The following is a 19162-nucleotide window of genomic DNA, read 5'->3' as shown; positions in this document are numbered from 1 at the left end:
TTTTTTCATTCGTATTCAAGTTCTATTAATAAGAAATTACTAATTTAGAAAGGTTAGGTACCTACGACTCACAATTAGTCAATAGTTTCCTTCTTATTTTATTTGTTTTTATTAATTTGTGAACGTAATTTTCAAATTAACTGTTCGCTACTGCGGCACTTTATTATCTCCATTGCAGTAGTAAAGTGCGAAATACTTATCTCCCCAGCTCGTTGCTGACCCATTATGTGTAACTGTTTTCCAGAGATTCTCGCAGTCCAACACGTGACTCAGTCTGAACTTAGTATGTGAGCTAACGGCTGCTCAAAGAAGTTTGGGCTCAATCAGGAAAGATCCTATGATGTAATAACTGCCTGTAAGATCAGGTTTCCTCCTGATACTACTGTGTCCTTCAACATTTCAATTACAGTACAGTACACCATTGCATCAATATTATTTTCTTATGACTCGTTGAATCTATTTCCAGCAATGTAATCTAACAATAGTGGTACAGTATGCGCCAAAAAAAACAGTACAGCGGGTTTAGGTATAGGTATCCTACAAGCAAAACTCAGCTCGGACTCCTCGCGGCGCGCATGCTATACCCCTCTTACTCCCCTGCAGTAGGCTTGAGAGCATGCTGGAAACGGGAGCATACGTCATCTGCGCGAGACAGTCACGCCCGCTGGTTTCTGCGCACCGAGTTTTCCTTGTTGGATGCCTATAACAATACTTCGTTTCATAATGTCTGGTAGGAGATGTAAACATTGCCAGCAGAGGAGGACAGAAGTGCAGAGTGATTTATAGAGAACTAACACATTTCTTTATTTCAAAACGAATTATGCTACCCACAATTTGTTATACCTGAAATGTAGAGTATCTTTGGGAGATTACTAATCTCTATAGCAAATGTTGAAAATTCTTTAATTTATTCGGCTAGAAATTCACTTAATGACCAGTTTTTAACGTCAAATTAAGCAGGAGTTTTGATTCCCTGTCACGAGATGCGCAGATGACGGAATCTTGTCTCCTTTCCCACATTGTAACCCATAAATGAACAATTGACGCATCTAGTTTGTCTGTTTTTAATACAGGATCAAGAGTAATAAGTTTTAGACATAGGAGTCTAGGTTTCACATTCATTATGTAGAATGAAAAATTATTGTTTATTTAACGACGCTAGCAAATTCCGAGGTTATATCAGCGTCGCCGGTGTGCCGGAATATTCTACAGCAGGAGTTCTTTACATGCCAGTAAATCTACTGACATAAGCCTGTCGCATTTAAGCACATTTAAATGTCATCGACCTGGGCCGGGATCGAACCCGCAACCTCGAGCACAGAAGGCCAGCGCTATACCCAGGGTGCGAATTAAGATTTCTAATGAGGGGAGGATAGAATCCTAGATAGAGAATGCCATACATAAAATTATTATTATTATTATTATTATTATTATTATTATTATTATTATTATTATTATTATTATTATGGATCAACGCTTGGTCACACTGAGTTGCTTGTCTTGCATCTTGATCATAATAATAATTATATCCATGAGCAAACTTCAGATAAAATGTGTAATTCCAAAGTTATTGATTGTTGCCAGCTTGCTGGTGCTAATACATTAACGTTCTTACTAATAAAAACTCTTATACAGACGTTTAACTGTCTTATACTTACATAAAGAATAGCATGTTTATAATTCTTGTGTAAATTCCTAACTAATAATGACTACATACGTCGTGTATAACAGTACAACTGTTACACGGCTACGTCATAGTTTCGTCATTACTTCGTTTCGAAAGCTAATAGAATATCCGAGGTTCTCTATTGCATACGATTGTACTCGCTAGTGTGCAACGCTAAGTATCGATAGTACAACTGGACCTACTCGATTACCACGCTAGATTTTAGTCGAAGGGTACAGCTACAGCAGTATAATTCTAATAAATTATTCTCTGCTCTTTGGTTTATTCTTTTGTGATTACAAGGCAACCATCACCATAAAATGACAATCGATACGAACAGCTGTTAGAGGGGCGGCCATTTTTTCTCTGTTATACAACGTTTAAACAAGGGATTTCGTGTATATAACTACTGCAAAGCAATTCCCATTGTATAGTTACAGGCTGTTTATACATCCATTGCTTATGCATGGTTTATTAGTAACGTTTTCTGTCCTAACTCAGCATAAGTCTCGTATAAAAACTATACACTGTTTATTAGTAAGACTGTAATATTATTTTCTTTGCTTACTTTATACTTTATAAAGAATATATTCGTATTAAAAGTATTAAAACATTTATATTTTGTGAGGAGGACAGAAGTTATCCTTCGCAGGGATGTTAATATGAATTTATGATATGGGAATAACTTTCCAACAGGGGGAAAATCCCCCATCCCCCCCCCCCCGTAAATTCACACCCTGGCTATATCGACTGCGCTACCCAGGCCGACTTATGTAGAATATACACTGTGGGATTGTATCGCCTTTCACCAGATTTGTTGTCATGAATGGATAATATATCAATCATTGATGCGTTTTCAATATAGATGTTGTTAAAGGATGTTGTTTGAAAATATTTTCGAAAATACCCTTAAGCTCAGCAGTAATTCACGGTCTCACAACGTTCTGACTTTCTAACAGCATCCCAATAACAAAAAAACATTCCAACCGGAAGTTCTTCTAAATAAACATGGCTAAGCGAGGTCGCATAATAGTCAGGTCTCGACCATGCTTTCTCCGCTTTAATATAGTGAGGATCACGTAGGCATAGTTCCTAAAAGACTAATTTGGCCGTCTATTCGGTGTTGCCAACTATCAGGTATCACCAAAGAGGAAAAAATCACTATGCTACGTATTGAAAAAACTACTACTACTACTACTACTACTACTACTACTACTACTGCTGCTGCTGCTGCTGCTGCTACTGCTACTACTAATAATAATAAACAATAGCAATGGCTTCCTTATTTACTACGTCCCATCTTTATGTTGCGATGTGTTTTCTAAGTGGTTAAATAATTTATGAAATAACATATGTTTCTCCTGGATTTCTCGCATATTATATTGGTAATTAGGATTAGTATGGTTTAATATTAAAATTTATTTCATCTGGCAACATGAAAGTCATTGCTTTGACTAAACAGTTCACGATTCATGAGACCTAACCTAAAAATATAGTTTGATGACGTGAAGTGATTAGTACGAATTTCGAAAACAGAACACCACTTTGAAATGTATAGCTTACTTAAAATACTTACAAGCGCTATCTTTCTTGGAGAAGTCGCTACCATGTTATTTCCTCTCTTGGACATTTTAATAAAACTTTAAACACGAAAGAAATTCATTAAAATGTTAAATATTGTCGTTATTCCTGCAATAATTCCTATGCGGCATATGTATCGATTTTCAGATTTTTGCTCTATTAAATAACTTAAATAGTGATACAGCAAATAATAAAATGTCCTATATGTAATTTATATTTCTTTGTTTCGAAAATGTAAGAATTCACAGTCTCCTATGTACGGCTGCCGTAGGATAAATAAATGTGTTTTCTCTTCTTACTGAAAATTTTTATATTTTGCACATAGGAGTTATTGCAGGAACAACGACAATATATTTACGTGTATGTTTCATACCAAGAAGGTCTATAAGATACATCTTATTTCATTACACTTACTTGAATATAGAGTTGAATTGGAATTACAACCCAACAGAACTGAATTGTGTATTGCTATTAATATTAATACCATTATTACTAATTAATTATTAATCCACAAGCCTTACTTGCATTTTCATCAGTTTATTTACTGCAAACCGAAATTATTGCTGCCTACATAACAGTTAGAAAATAACTGCCAGTTGTAGTATTTGTCAGTATCCGAAATTCGAAACGAAGTTGGTAAAAGAAAATTCAAACTGAGAGCTAGAAAATCACTGTAATTCACAAGCATGTGTAATAATAGAAGAAAAATGGCTAGATTTCACCCTTAGGGTATTAAGTAAGCTGATCCGGACTATATTCTTCTTCTTAGAAGACGTCTTTATTAAACAGGAATGTGTACAAGCTTCAGTAATTTTTTGTTTTGAAGTTCTGGCTCGGGACCTCGCAGTTGAAGATGATTGCGTAGTATTGGTGGAATGATGTGATAATGGTGATAGGACACCAGAGAACCCAAGAAAATCACTTTGCGCCCGCTTTGTCCACCACAAATTCAAAACTCATGCCACGTTATAGAGTGTGATGGGCGTGGATGGTTATCTGAACTTAAATCATTCTTAACGTTGAATAACATTTATCTATGAACCTGCGCTAGACATAAAATGGAAGTTACATTGTTCTGTAACATCGTTAAATGACAATAACTCAATACCTGTAAAATATAGGCAACATATATATTTTTAATTTTCTCTATTGTTACAGAATTATTAAAAACAAGCAACGATTTTTGCTCACCGCCCAAGTCTCCTCCTTCAATCGCTTACCATTTCCAAAGTACAAGATTTGAATCTATAGCTCACATATTTCGAGTGAAATAAGTACTACAATTTGGGATTTCTCGCTAGAGATTTTTCCCTTTTCCGTTCTGTCCTAGAGTAGTGATCGACAGAATTTTTGTCATCACACTTCTCTAGCTGAAGAGGCGAATTGAAGCCGAAACAGAGAAAACGCAAAACAATAAATAGAGTTTACACTCTTAAAATACAAGTTTGTGTTTTCGTAAATCTTAGCCAAAGGCTTGATCCTTTGATTGCATTTGGTATTATCCTTTGCAATCTTTGGATCTTCCAAAGGCTTTGGCCCGCGATACACAAAATGGGACGATATTCTTTTATCCAGTTTGCGAATCTCCGGTTTCGAACTATTCGCTTTTTATCAGCACGACGAAGAAGTAGTGGAATGGCAATCTTGTCAGAAATATTGCACAAGCAAAGTCAAAATGCGTAAGCCAAAAGACAAAGCAAAAGCAATTGACAATTTTACCTTGCAATGCTTTGAAATAAGTGCATAAACACGAACTTTTCAAATCAGTATTCAAGTTTTAAGTAGTTTTATGGTTTGAGAACTTTGGTACAATTTGTTAATAGGGATTATTACAATGAAGAAGGCTGTTACGTAGTCCGCTGTGACGTCATCTACAGGCAAGAAACCATGATAGCATATCAGTCCAGGAATAAGTACGAACTTACACGACCTGGTTTCTTTGAGCCTTGTCATATCCTCGGAAACTAAAAAGCAATTTCCAAGATATTTCATGCTCTCTAATTTTGAAAGGTATTGACTAAAGACAAGCCATGTTTCTTTAGTGCGAATAACTGTGCAAATATCTGGTCCTCCACTCCAACCTTTTCGCAATTTCTTATCTCAGCTGTATAAAGAATTTCTGTCAGAGCATGTAAACCTAGAGCCTATATGCAAAGGTTTTGTACTAACTGGCAAACGATCATCTCTGTAAATGTGAGAAACCAATACAGACTGGTCCACACCTGTGGAGTAACTGTCAGCGCGTCTGGCTGCGAAACCTGGTGGCCCGGGTTCGAATCCCGGTCGGGACAAGTTACTTTGTTGAGGTTTTTCCGGGGTTTTCCCTCAACCCAATACGAGCAAATGCTGGGTAACTTTCGGTGCTGGACCCCGGACTCATTTCACCGGCATTATCACCTTCATTTCATTCAGACGCTAAATAACCTAGATATTGATACAGCGTCGTAAAATAACCCAATAAAAAATACAGACTGTTCATTTTATTCTGTCTGATGATTCTATTTTGTTATCACTGAACTCGTTCCTACTCGACTGCAACAGCGAATATTGCTCATATTTCGTACCGGAAACTGTAGTATCAGATCATTTATTAGATTTATCTATTGTACGTTTTTAAAGAATCTAAAATGCAATGTATTTCTATTATGAATGTTTATAGTTATTTTGTTACTGTGAAGTCCACACCTGTGGAGTAACGGTTAGTGCGTCTAGCCGCGAAACCAGGTGGCCCGGGTTCGATTCCCGGTTGGGGCAAATTACCTGGTTGAGGTTTTTCCGGGGTTTTTCCCTCAACCCAATATGAGTAAATGCTGGGTAACTTTCGGTGCTGGACCCCGGAATCATTTAACCGGCATTATCACCTTCATCTCATTCAGACGCTAAATAACCTTAGATGTTGATAAAGCGTCGTAAAATAACCAACTAAAAAAAATTGTTACTGTGAAGTAATTTCAATGTTAGTTTTTCTTGCAGATGAGGGTCAGTGACGAAAGGAAAAGATAAGTAGAGAAGTTGGAAACTTAGTAAACTCAGGGTGCTGCTGGGCAAAATGTTGCAAAACAGAAGTTGATAACATCGAAGAGAATTTCCTTTCACCAGACGGCGCATAAAAGGAGCGAGGGTGCGTTGACGGACAAGTGGGCATCATGAGGCGACACTGGCATGCTGCCGCAGTGCTAGTTTTTGCTGCGTCACTCGTGCTTGCGGCCAGCCTGGACACAGGTAAAGAACTGTTACATTTGGTTGCTTACTAGTGAGTAATGATTAGAGACCGGCACAGCATGAAGAAAATGTTGTCATAATATAACATTTATTTTTGCAAAATACGAAAATATAACAAAGAAAATATTTATTTCAATGACTATTGCTATTTTACTGCGTCGTAGTATGACTGCTTTTGACCAATAAAACTATACGGAACGACGTGTTTCAACCAATCGTGGCTGCTCATCCTACTATTTTTATTACTTCACTAGCATTTGTTTCATTGTTTGCCAACGTTGTACCTTCAATATTTGTACCTTTTAGAATGATTCATGTTTATTTCATCATCCTTAACTAGAAATTTTCTAGCGTTTATCTTGCTTATATTATTTAGGTTATGTTTCAGCTTCTGCTGTATGAAGTTATGGATAGTCACGTATCAGAAATTATTATTATGCAGGGTGTTCGCAACTTAATGCCCGACAATGCAGGAGCGTATTCCTTGATTCATTCTACAGCGATATAACCTAGCATACCCCTATACTAAATTGAAGCATTAAGAAGTTAATGGCTTGCGAATATCCGGCTCTTCTTGCGGCGCCAAGCACTATGAACATCAGACTATGTGAGGCAGCAATCGCAAAACGTCCACTAGTGCACATTAAACAGCTCCCAGTGCAGTTTGTCGTGCGGGGCTATCAGTGCCCGGTGATCGTGAAAATGCCGTTCGTGTATTCTCATCAAGAATACGCTGATATTGTGTTCATTTATGGATTGTGCGATGGTAATGTTGCGGAATATCGGATACGGTTTCCAGATCATAGACAGCCAGATCCAGGAGTATTTACACGTAGCCTACATATCGCCATTTAGCTGAATGTGGAAATGTCCACCTCTTCGAAGGATAAATCTCCAATTTTTATAGTTCCATTTCGTACAATATTCCGGTCACGAGACATAATCATATACTTAGTCTTTTCGGGATTTACTTCCAACCCTATCGCTCTACTTGCTTCAACAAGAATTTCCGCGTTTTCCCTAATTGTTTGTGGATTTTCTCCTAACATATTCACGTCATCCACATAGACAAGAAGCTGATGTAATCCGTTCAATTCCAAACCCTCTGTGTTATCCTGAACTTATGGTTGTGAAACTTGGACTCTCACTTTGAGAAAGGAACAGAGATTAAGGGTGTTTGAGAATAAGGTTCTTAGGAAAACATTTGGGGCTAAGAGGGATGAAGTTACAGGAGAATGGAGAAAGTTACACAACGCAGAGCTGCACGCATTGTATACTTCACCTGACATAATAAGGAACATAAAATCCAGACGTTTGAGATGGGCAGGACATGTAGCACGTATGGGCGAATCCAGAAATGCATATAGAGTGTTAGTTGAGAGGCCGGAGGGAAAAAGACCTTTGGGGAGGCCGAGAAGTAGATGGGAAGATAATATTAAAATGGATTTGAGGGAGGTAGGATATGATGGTAGAGACTGGATTAATCTTGCTCAGGATAGGGACCAATGGCGGGCTTATGTGAGGGCGGCAATGAACCTACGGGTTCCTTAAAAGCCAGTAAGTAGTAGTAGTAGTAGTGGAAATGTCCCAAGTCTACATGTGCAACACGAAGTGCGGCCAGACCGAATTGAAGACCTAAGGCCTGCAGTTATTGACATCATAAATGAAACTCCACGGATAAGAATTGCTGCACGCCACAGTTTGGCACGTACTACGAGATATCATGATAATTTTGTGCAGGACCTAGAACCCGGAGATCCTCCTCGTCGTTTGAATTTCTGTAACTGGCCGATAACCCATCCACTACTAATCAGCATCAATGGTGCTGCAGACCAATCAGACATCATCCCGCCACTATTGCGAACGCCATGCATTCACTATTACGTAGAACTGTCTGGTGCAGGGATGCTCAAGGAACGCATTTCGAGCCCCACCTGCAATAAAAGTGCACATATTCACCTGTATAATGCAATTTTGTATTTATTTACTTTTTTTTTTTTTCTCTCTTGTAATGTAACAAATTGATGGAACCTTATGAAGACCTGACTGTGTTGGTTAAGTTTGTAATGATGTTTTCACGTCCAAGTAAGCAGATCTGTGTAGGGTTTGTACGTGTATTAAAAGAACAGATTACTTCTCAATGTCTTCTGCTTTTATTTTCCTAATGACCAGGGAACGGATTTATATGGACTAAAAATATATGAAATATGTAAATATATATGTAGTTATTTTTACCAAAATATGGAATTAAATATGGATTTTTACCAAAATATGGAATTAAATATGGACTTAAAATTATAAAAAAATGACTATGTACGTTAAATATTGGTACATTTTAATCAAACTAAACAAAAAATATAATGGACGTACCTTATCTTCCAATGTAGTTTCAACAAAACACAATTTTTATTGTCTGTTACCATAACAATAGGTTACAAACATTTCTTTCAAGTGCTGAAAAGTGAATCTTCTTCTATTGTCTCTGAGGATAGATTTATACTGACTAAAAGAGCGTTCGACGTCACAAGAAGTAACTGGTACATAATTCAATTTCACAATGTCTGCTGGGGATAAGTCCAAGTTAATCTTCACTGTTGATTCACCACTCATCACAGCAACAACCTTTTGTAGTTCTTCATATCCAGGGTTTTTTGAAAGTACAGTGTCCACCTTAGCTCTTACTGCATCTGCAACTTTACCTCTACCACGATTCAGTTGTTCCACAGTACTATTTATAATTTCAAAACTTTCAGATAGTGAAAGGTGCCTATTTTGGAGACTTTTGAGCGTTTTTATGATGCATGAAAATGTATGCTGAATGTGAGCTAAGTCATTCTTCACACTTATGTCACAGGTAACTGTTTTCGCAGTATCAATTGAGACTGCATCTTCAGAGTCCAATGCAAGGAGAACATTGTTAATAGAGTCTATATGTTCGGCATAATATTCAACTGCTTCTAGCCATGTACCCCATCTAGTTAAAATTGGCTTTGGTGGCAATGGAATTTCAGGGTACATTTCTTTCAACACGTTAACTCTACTGGGAGCTTTGAGAAATACTTTTTTCACTGATGAAATCAACAAATCTACTTTAGGGAAATTGTCTCTGACCACTTCTGCCACACGATGAAATGCATGCGCCACACAAGTAAAATGAGTCAATTTAGGATATACAACAGATAATGCTTGTCCAGCTTTGACCATATAAGGGGCAGCATCGCTAATAAAGAATAACACATTATCGTACATAATACCCTTTGGCCACAGGATACCCATAGCTTCGTTGAACAGTTTAACTATAGTTTTGTTATTGCACTTTTCTAGAACATCACAATGTAAAAGAATTCGTTCAGAATATTGTTCACTTAACAAACCGATAACTACATTACCAACAAGTCTACCTTCTTTGTCGGGAGTCTCATCAATGGAAACCCAAATTGAACTATCTTTAATTTCATCTCTTATCTTCTGTATTGTCTCATCGTAGATGGATGGAGCATACGTCTTCCTAAGTGTTGACTCATCCGGGATTGTATGTTGAGTATATTTTTCAAGGAATTCCCTGAAGACCTTATTCTTTAGTTTGTAGAGAGGAATATCAGCAGAGATGAGAGAACGGCACAGGTCGATGTTAAACTCAGATCTTACATTCGATGTTGTTGGTTGTGTTAAAAACAATTGTCTCTGCTTGGAATTTAGTTGTTTGTTGGCCTGATGTTTACTAGTTGTAATGTGTTGTTGCACCAGGAACTTTTGTGTAGATGATACTGCACACTGACACAAATTACAAAATAATATTTTATTGTCAGTTGATAAACCATCTTCTTTAAATTCTGAAATGTAACTTGTTAGTTTTGATTTTAAATTGACTGAATGACGTACTTTTGGCATATTTACCGTCTTTATAGTATGATTTACAAAACTGAACCTATGTGTACTCTGACTGGCATTTAACTGTTGAGCTGCACAACTGAAGTCTGTTAAAAATTTTAAATTAAATTAATACAGTTTTGTAACTTACTTTCCCATTGTTGATAGGACTGCTAATTTTCAAATAACTCTGATGTTAAAGGGATTACTGAACATGTGTTTAAATCTCTATTGTTGAAATGTATTTTTAAAAGTTAATGGAATTTTGTTTTGTTTTATTGTTAAACCTAATATAATATGGACTGTTTTATATGAAATATGGAAAATATATGGAAATTAACGAAAATATGTACTAAACTCTAAAATATGGAAAAATATGGAAAATAAAAGTAGGATTTTTCAACCCTACACATTGTGAAACATAAAGATAATGCAAAATATAAATTATATTAGCTTTATAAGTAAATATGTATTTACATATAAATCCTTTCCCTGCTAATGACACATTTACTACTTACAAAAATGTTGTCCAAAGTTCCGACTTATAAGCTCTTGTAACTCGGAAATTATTAGACTTTTGATTAGGACATGTTAGGTAATAGCGCTGTAGAATGAATCAAGGAATACGCTCCTGCATTGTCGGGCATTAAGTTGCGAACACCCTGTATATAGGCCTTTTTAGTAATTGAAGTGGAATGCAACTGTTTTAATAAAAATGAAATTGAATCAATAAAGTCTTTTTGACTAGTAATCGTCCATAGAGTTCAATGAAGATTGTATAGTTGGTACAACTGGTAACAAGAGAACAGCTGATCATAACATACTACTGCCATCTAGCGAAATATTTGTAATGATGAGATGATATAATAATACATTTCCAAGACAGTGTAGTACATATTTTAGTCAGTCAATTAATATTTTATTGTATTAGATACTTTATTTCTTCTACTATACTTTCTTCTAATCGTGTTAAGTCAACTAAATCCCACTCGAGTTTTGATTTTCCCTAGATAAATCAAAACCTCTAGTGAGATTACTGTAGTTAAAAATCTTCGTTCCTGAAACCATTTGGAGCAAGTTTACATCATTATTTACAAAATAATCCTTTATAGATTAATAGATTTGTCTGTAGGCTTAATTATTTAATATACTATCAAATAAAATGAAATAAAATAAAATAAAATAAATCTGTATAATTAAACAGTTTTTCAGCGTCATCAAATCCTTACACTGAAGAGAGAAAGTAATACTTCTCATATTGGCTGGACTCAACAGTGGTTACAACAGAAGTCACTTCTCTATGTTTTCAGGAAAAATATTTCATCTTCTGTCAGTTAATATTGTTTAACACGAGGAAAAGATCGTTCCTCTTCACAAGATGTAATGGGAGCATACCTGTATCGCGCTACATTTGCAGTGGCGAAGCTATAGTCCATTGCTCTTATTTCCGGCAGCCTATCACGTTGCAGGTCGGCTACATTTAAACGTGTGCGTCTTGTCATTCGCTATTGATGATGTAATAAATTTCCTATGGCTCGATAAATACTTAATATAATCGCCCGCCATTTTGGCTCTTTTGTTGGCGTTCGCAGAAATCACATGAGGACGTTATTTGCCGCTCAATTATTTCCTCAATTACAGTGCGTTTGATTTATTATCATAGGAGCTACAACATGATAATGTTTAACGGTGAAGCAAATAGATTCCTCATCTGGTAGCTCGGCAACGAAAGAACAAAAACGGCGAACGATACTACCTACCTAGACTTTATAGAGCCTTCACTACCTAAGAGGTAAGCAAAGGGGAGGAGTCACACCGGAAATAACAGCGACACGACTATAAGATGTAAATACTAGGTAGGCTGTAAAAATCTACCTACCTTGTATCTTTTTATAAAGCAAATGTTTATCGGCTTTTCTATCGAATTTTTTTGTGATACAGACCGCACAAGATGATGATGATGATGATTATGACCACTCATTTTCACACCCAAACAAAATACAGGTAAAACAATATACCTTAATTGTCTCAAAGCACCCTGTTTGCCAAGGATATTTCTTATACTATGAAAAATGAAAATTTCTATTTTGTCTTCCTCCATCCATTATTTTAAAATGTAAATGTGTGTCGATCTTCTATCTTTGTAAGCACATTTTGTTTCATATGTCCAATTTCAAAACGGTTTCTCTTTTAATTCTACAAATAATGACCTCAATGTTCTCCCAGTGTGAGCCATTTTACACAACATTAATATGTGACGGACACACGCATGCACTTTTGATTAAACTAAACTCAACAACGCAGCGCTCTCAGTGAACACCAATATAGCGCGACGTAATATCGTGACGGAAGGCTAGCCTCGTCCCATACGGAATCGATACCTCCTCTCAGGCTCGAATATTCTACGCAAGATCTCGCGTTCGAAACATCACAGAGATTTTCCATAATTCTTTGTTAATGTCCATGTCTCTGAGCTGTAGGTGACTACATGATGGACCAATGCTCTATAAATTTTAACCTTTGTCAACCGTGAAATTATTTTATTCTTAAGCAGTTGTAAATTAGCATAACAGGTCCGTTTTCCCGCCTGTATTATATCATTAACACAGTCACTCATGTCACAGTTGTTGCTTATAAGGACTCCTAGATAGGATAATCATGATATAGGCTAGTGACAAAAATGATAATAATTATGATAATATTCCCCTTTATCTCAGAATTTTTTTTATAAAGATATGGAACTGTCACTCTATTTCTTGTGTTGCTGAAGTATCGCATTTCCATGTTTCTTAGGTGATCGAGAAAAATCAAGATTCAGGCGCCATGATTTATCCAAGTTACTGAAAATGAAGAAGCAAATAATTCAGAGGTCAGTGACTAAAACATATGCAAGTTTTATGTTTATTTTATTTTGTGAAATCTGTATGAATTTCTGTTGTACATTTGCTTTTCGCATGTGTTAAAAGTACAGTTTATTATTGTGCTTGAAAGAAGTAGCCTATATAATATATTCAGTCAGATATAATTTCATCTGTTGACAACTCTCACGAAAAAAAAAAAAAAACGAACTTGCGATCTATGTCAACTCCTTTTAGATTTGTGGCAGGTAATGCAGTTGTTTCTCAAGTTTTCCTTTCTGTTCTAGTTTTAGCATTGTTCTATCACATCATTAATTCGTTGAACCTAATTCTAACTGTAACTTAGTCAAATGAAGGCTTATAACTAGAGATGGGAACGATATATCGGTTTTTACGAAATACCGATATTTTCGTTTCCATATAGCGATATATCGATATCGAAATTTTGATTCAATATATCGTATAATATATCGGTTTTCTCATAAATTTATCGATTTTTTTGAGGAATTATTATCATTATCAACAACAACAAAATCCACACTAAACAATTCCGATAATTCCCGAGAGATGGCGCTACTGAAGGTGGACAGTTACATAATTGTGCAACCTCACTCAATACCTTGTTATAATTGGCTGGATTAGAATTTGAATTCAAACTGTTTAATATGCAGCACCAAATTCAAAATGCAGCGTGTGCGTATGTGAGACAGACAGGAGGTTTATCTACTACTGTTTTAATATTGTTATTAATGTTCTCCAAGGCAGGAGGTACTGCCACCCTGGAAGGGAACCGTTTGACCTCAAAACGGGTATCAAAACTTTTATTTCTATATTCTGAAATGGAAAGAGAAACAAGGATTTAATACTGATGTGACATTTGTTTAAGTCATTGATTTCTATGCACAACCTAGTGCTGACACTCTGCTTTCTTATATCTTTTAGTGCATAAAAATGATATCCCTATAATCATCACCATTGTAGTTTGGAATGTTGGAGTGTAACAATAACTTGCAATGGAAACTTACTATACAAAGATTGTATCAAATCAACTATGAAGTTGTTAAAACTTGTAACATTCTAATTACGGTTTACTTACATTTAAAAATAATTACAAGTTCTGTTTACTAACATTTAAAAATGATTACGTTGTTAGGTAGAAAAGAGCATTATATCTGTGTCCTGGATTGAATCCTATATAAAATTAGAATCAAATACTGAACCATGTAGAGTTCACTTAACTCTTTCCCATTATATCATTTAAGCTCCCTTGCCTCCACCATAATTTTGATTTAGGTTAGGACCTACATCTTACGCTATTGAAAATGTATTGTTTATTGTTACAATTTTACATTTATGCTTCTGACTGTTATGATGTTAATTTTAATGGTAAAAAGAAATACTAAAATTTAAGTAATTTTATTGTAATACAATAAATGTACGCCTAAAAATGCAATTTGCTTACGAAATAGCGATATATCGATAATCGTTTGATATATCGATATATTTTCTGCGGTATATATCGTTTACCGAAATTAGGTTTGCAATATATTGCAATATCAATATATCGGTATTTAATTTATTTCCTCCATCACTACTTATAATCAAAGGGAGCAAAGATTCGAGCACATTCTGAGAGATCTATGGTATACAAAGCGTTTGTGGATTGCTTTTATCTAATTGTCATTCTAATTACAGAAATTATTCATTATTGCACCACTAGTATTTAATTATTGTCCATAAATAGCTTCTATAGTTTAAAAAAGCCATTTCAATAAAAAAAATGCAATTACAACTCACCGATACTGTGCAAATAGCCCCAGTACTTAAAAAATCGTAAACATTTTACAGATTACTATACGTATTCTTTGCACGAATGATTGTCGATTTCGAGAAAGGCATTGGCGCTGCGTTATCTATCTATTACGCAGTGTTTATGCTTTAGTTCGCCTACTGGCCGCCGGCAATCATGCGTGCAATGAGTAATAAGAATTTTACTACTGTTTGATTAATACTGTAATGCGATCTCTAATTTAGATCGCTGTTTGAGCAGTACTGTATATGTATAAAGCCTTTAATTTTAATGAAGACTTATTTCTACGTTCAGGTTACTAGGCTCTGCAGAAAGCTTGCTGTCGATTGGTGCTGGTGCTCTTGGCAAGAGCTTGCCAATTTCAGCCGGATGTTGTTCACCTCCTGCAGAACATTCGCCAGTTTATACACCCCCACCCGCTAAGGCCCCATCACCTCCTGCAGCTTATGGACCTCCTGCAGTACCCTCGCCAGTTTATACACCCCCACTTGCTAAGGTTCCATCACCTCCTGCAGCTTATGAACCTCCTGCAGTACACTCGCCAGTTTATACACCCCCACTCGCTAAGATTCCATCACCTCCTGCAGCTTATGAAGCTCCTGCAGTACCCTCGCCAGTTTATACACCCCCACTCCCTAATGTCCCATCACCTCCTGCATCTTATGGACCGCCTGCATTTTAGGAAGTGTAAGATTTAAGATTTTTGTGACACACACTGCAGTTCGTACCTTACTTGTCTTGAACTCTTTGCAAACGAATTATTTTCGTATTTTGGGGTAGTTGCGGCTGAAGTTCTGAACTCGTCCTAAAACTCCTGTAGCTGTAACTTCAATTCAAAACTTCCCAGTTATAACAAGTTATAAGAGTCCTGCAGATCAATTTCCAAGTCATAAATTGATTTTTGTGGAGTTCTCATAGCCACGCTTGTAATAAAGAATCTTTTAAGTTATCATAGCTTTACAATGTACTTTAAAGTATAGTAGTCTAGTTATAATAATAATAATAATAATAATAATAATAATAATAATAATAATAATAATAATAATAATAATAATAATAATAATAATCGGTCGCGCTACAGCCCTTGAAGAGCCCAGACAGACCAGCCGACTGCTAGCCTCACGTCCACATGCCGAAGCAGAGGTGGACGATCTTCCAACTAGAATGGAAGTATCGTGTGGTTAGCACGATGATCTCCCCCAGCCGTTATAGCTGGCTTTCGCAACCGGATTTAGCTACCTATCGTAGCTCCCCAAGTGCATCACGATGCTCGGTTGGCACCGGTCCCATACACTGGCCGAAATTTTATGAGAAACTTTCTTTCCCTATGAAGATTCGAACCAGCGCGTATTCCGTAACGTGAGTCCTAGGCAGGTTGCCTTAGATCACGACGCCACGGTGCGGGACTGGTAATCTAGTTATGGGATTGCTAAATTTGTATCTAGAATTTCAACTTTCATTCTCTTTTTAATGTAGATAAATTGTAGATTTTCGCCTAGGAGATCTTTCAGAAGATCCTAATTGTAGGATTCCTAAAGCTTAACATACAGATTTTTAAGCTTCCTTATTCTGTTTTTCCTATAACTAACCTGAGCCTTAAAGCTTCTTGGTTTTTGACTGTCTACTGTTTCGTTCTGGGACCCATTTAATTTCACCTAAATATCAGGGATTTCGTGGTGTAACATATTAGATTGAAGTTTCCGAAAATAAATTTCTGGAAGTTTCAGGAGAATGCACTCCCCTTTTACTAGAATTATAAAAGGAAGTCACCAATTGGTCGATAAGCCTGATTTGAAGTCCATTAACAGGCTTATGTGATGTACGAGTACTATCAAGGGTGTGTGTTGCTTAAAAATCTCAAAGCTAAACTATAAAGATTATGAAGTTCTTACGCTTTTAGTTACAAGCGAAATAGCAAGAGGTTAAGTAGAAAGCAAGTGCTGGTAACGTAATATCACAGTCTAGTATATACAGTCACGAAGCTCAATACGTAGTAAATATGCATCCATAGATAGTTGCTAACCACTAAGATCGCTAATATCGCCTCATTACAAACAATGCGAAATAGTACCGGCATAGTCTATTGTTTCTAGCAACCTCACAACTCAGCTTCGTGACTGTATATACTAGACCAGGCATGCCAAAACCCTGCACATTGTGCACTTGTTTCTGTGCGATGTGCAGTTCCTATTCCCCTACCTGGAGGGAGTGAATCGGCTTGGAGAGGAACGCGACAGGGTTGTACATCACCTGCAGTAGCAGAACAGCTTTGGTTTTCTTTAACATTTGTGCACCAATGGTCCCAGTAATGCTTGATGAACAATGAAAGAGTATTACTTTGAAAATATCAGTACCTACTACGTAAAATGAAATACTGTGTTCGTTTTTTGTTGTTTCGAAATTACTGCAATATTTATATTTTCTTCAAATACTGTATACAAATCATGTAAATAAATGATTATTTACAAAGACTGCTTTGTGAATTATAACTGAGTAAGTCTCTTCTTTCTTGTGTTACAATTTTCAAATACAGACACTGACAATAATTGTTTTTTTTTTATTCTGCTAAGTGTGTTTATAATGTCCAAATGTCAATTTAATTGAACACTAGAAGCGCAGAATAGATTCTTGTACATCCCTCCAACTAAGAACCGGTAAGAGCAACACGTGAATGACGCAATCTGCACAGACCGGCGTTCCGCGCACATACACTGCACATTCAGTGTCTGATTTCTGGCATGCCTGTTCCAGATTGTGGTAATACGAGTATCTTGATGGTTGGATTTATTTCGATTTCTTTGGTCGCTTCCTCATTTCGGACTATATTAATAAACATTTCATCCTGGACGTTTTGTTTTTTAGTAATTTTATATTATATCTGCTGGTAAAGAGATTTTGAAAATATTTAAAACATAAAATCACTGTTAAAAATGTATGATGAAATGAACTTATATTTTACATATAAGAAAGTTTATACAAAAAATATATAAAGAATTTTCTGCAATGATGGTTGAAGTTATTCAATTTTTTTATATTAATATTGATTTTTTGTCATCAGAAAGTTTATAAGACTCATTAACTACTGTACGATGTTCATGGCTTTTAAATTGATGACATTCTCGTAAAAATGATGTAACATCAAATTAATGAAATATGTAACTTAGGTGGGAAAAGTAATTTTGAAGCATTCATTTATAACAATAAATTATTGATTCCAATAGCTGAATAAACTTGTATCCCAGATTAGTCAAATGGTTCTGCTAGTAAATATAGACCTAACGAAATATTCCCCTGAAATTACTTTCTTTTCTCCCGTAACGTGTATTAAGATTTGTTGGTTACAACGTTATTCTGGAGAGGTCTTCAATTAATAGCAGTAAAAGAATTTGTTAATCACCAACAATCCACAATAACAATATCATCACCAACAAAAATGCTTTCAGCTCCACAGAACTTTGTGTAATAGTAAGCACTCAACGATTTAATCTGGAAAACAAGCTCTCTGTAAAATTTTGTAATGAGAAACAACGTATTTATTTATACTGTTATGTAATAAATAGTGTATACATTTAATTTCATTTACTCACATAAAGATCTGAAATTAGATTACATTACAATAACTTATTTTATTTTCAATTTACCTCCCCCTATTTCCAGTCTGGTTACTAAGAAGGAAATATGTAACATTTTAGGTATGCTGAAATTACTTTAGACTTTGTTCAAATCAAATGAAGAGTAAGTGGAGAGAACGTTTCATGCCCATTTTCGATGCTGCCATCTAGTAGCTTAGCATAAACACTATCACGTGCGTAAAGCACAAAACTATACCTGTTTTTTTCGAAAGATGGAACATGACAGTTAAGCGGCCTTGTTTGGAACTATACTACGCTACATTGCCAATAGGTGACCATGCTATCAGCTGATCTGATGGCTTTTAGAGAGGTTTATTGCCGGTCTCACACAAGCCCGCCATCGCACCGGTCCTTATCCTGAGCAAGATTAATCCAGACCATAGTATCATATACCACCTCCCTCAAGTCCATTTTAATATTATCCTCTCATTTACGTCTCGGCCTCCCCAAAGGTCTTTTTCCTTCAGGTTTCCCAACTGAAACTCTGTTCGCATTTCTGTTACATGCCCTGCCCATCTCAAAC

General features: G+C 36.0%; 1 protein-coding gene across 1 annotated transcript; it reads left to right on the top strand.

Moving 5' to 3' along the window:
- Positions 1 to 6393: 6393 nt before the first annotated feature.
- LOC138709465 (uncharacterized) lies at positions 6394 to 17554 on the top strand. The gene is made up of 3 exons (XM_069840252.1): positions 6394 to 6469; positions 13133 to 13208; positions 15302 to 17554. The coding sequence occupies exons 1-3, from the start codon at positions 6394 to 6396 to the stop codon at positions 15687 to 15689; spliced, it is 540 nt and encodes a 179-aa protein (XP_069696353.1). The 3' UTR covers positions 15690 to 17554.
- The last annotated feature ends 1608 nt before the right edge of the window (positions 17555 to 19162 follow it).

This window comes from Periplaneta americana, chromosome 1, assembly GCF_040183065.1.
Source record: "Periplaneta americana isolate PAMFEO1 chromosome 1, P.americana_PAMFEO1_priV1, whole genome shotgun sequence".
In the NCBI taxonomy this organism is placed as follows: Eukaryota; Metazoa; Arthropoda; class Insecta; order Blattodea; family Blattidae; genus Periplaneta; species Periplaneta americana.
The sequence above is the reverse complement of the archived record's forward strand: the minus strand, read 5'-3'. Positions and strand labels throughout refer to the sequence as shown.

What these genes read in the sequence shown, in the direction of transcription:
- LOC138709465 (XM_069840252.1), top strand. Translation starts at nt 6,394, where the DNA reads ATGAGGCGACACTGGCATGCTGCCGCAGTGCTAGTTTTTGCTGCGTCA. An exon ending in TGCGGCCAGCCTGGACACAG is followed by an intron (nt 6,470 to 13,132) that starts GTAAAGAACTGT and finishes CATGTTTCTTAG; the next exon opens with GTGATCGAGAAAAATCAAGA. An exon ending in AAGAAGCAAATAATTCAGAG is followed by an intron (nt 13,209 to 15,301) that starts GTCAGTGACTAA and finishes TTCTACGTTCAG; the next exon opens with GTTACTAGGCTCTGCAGAAA.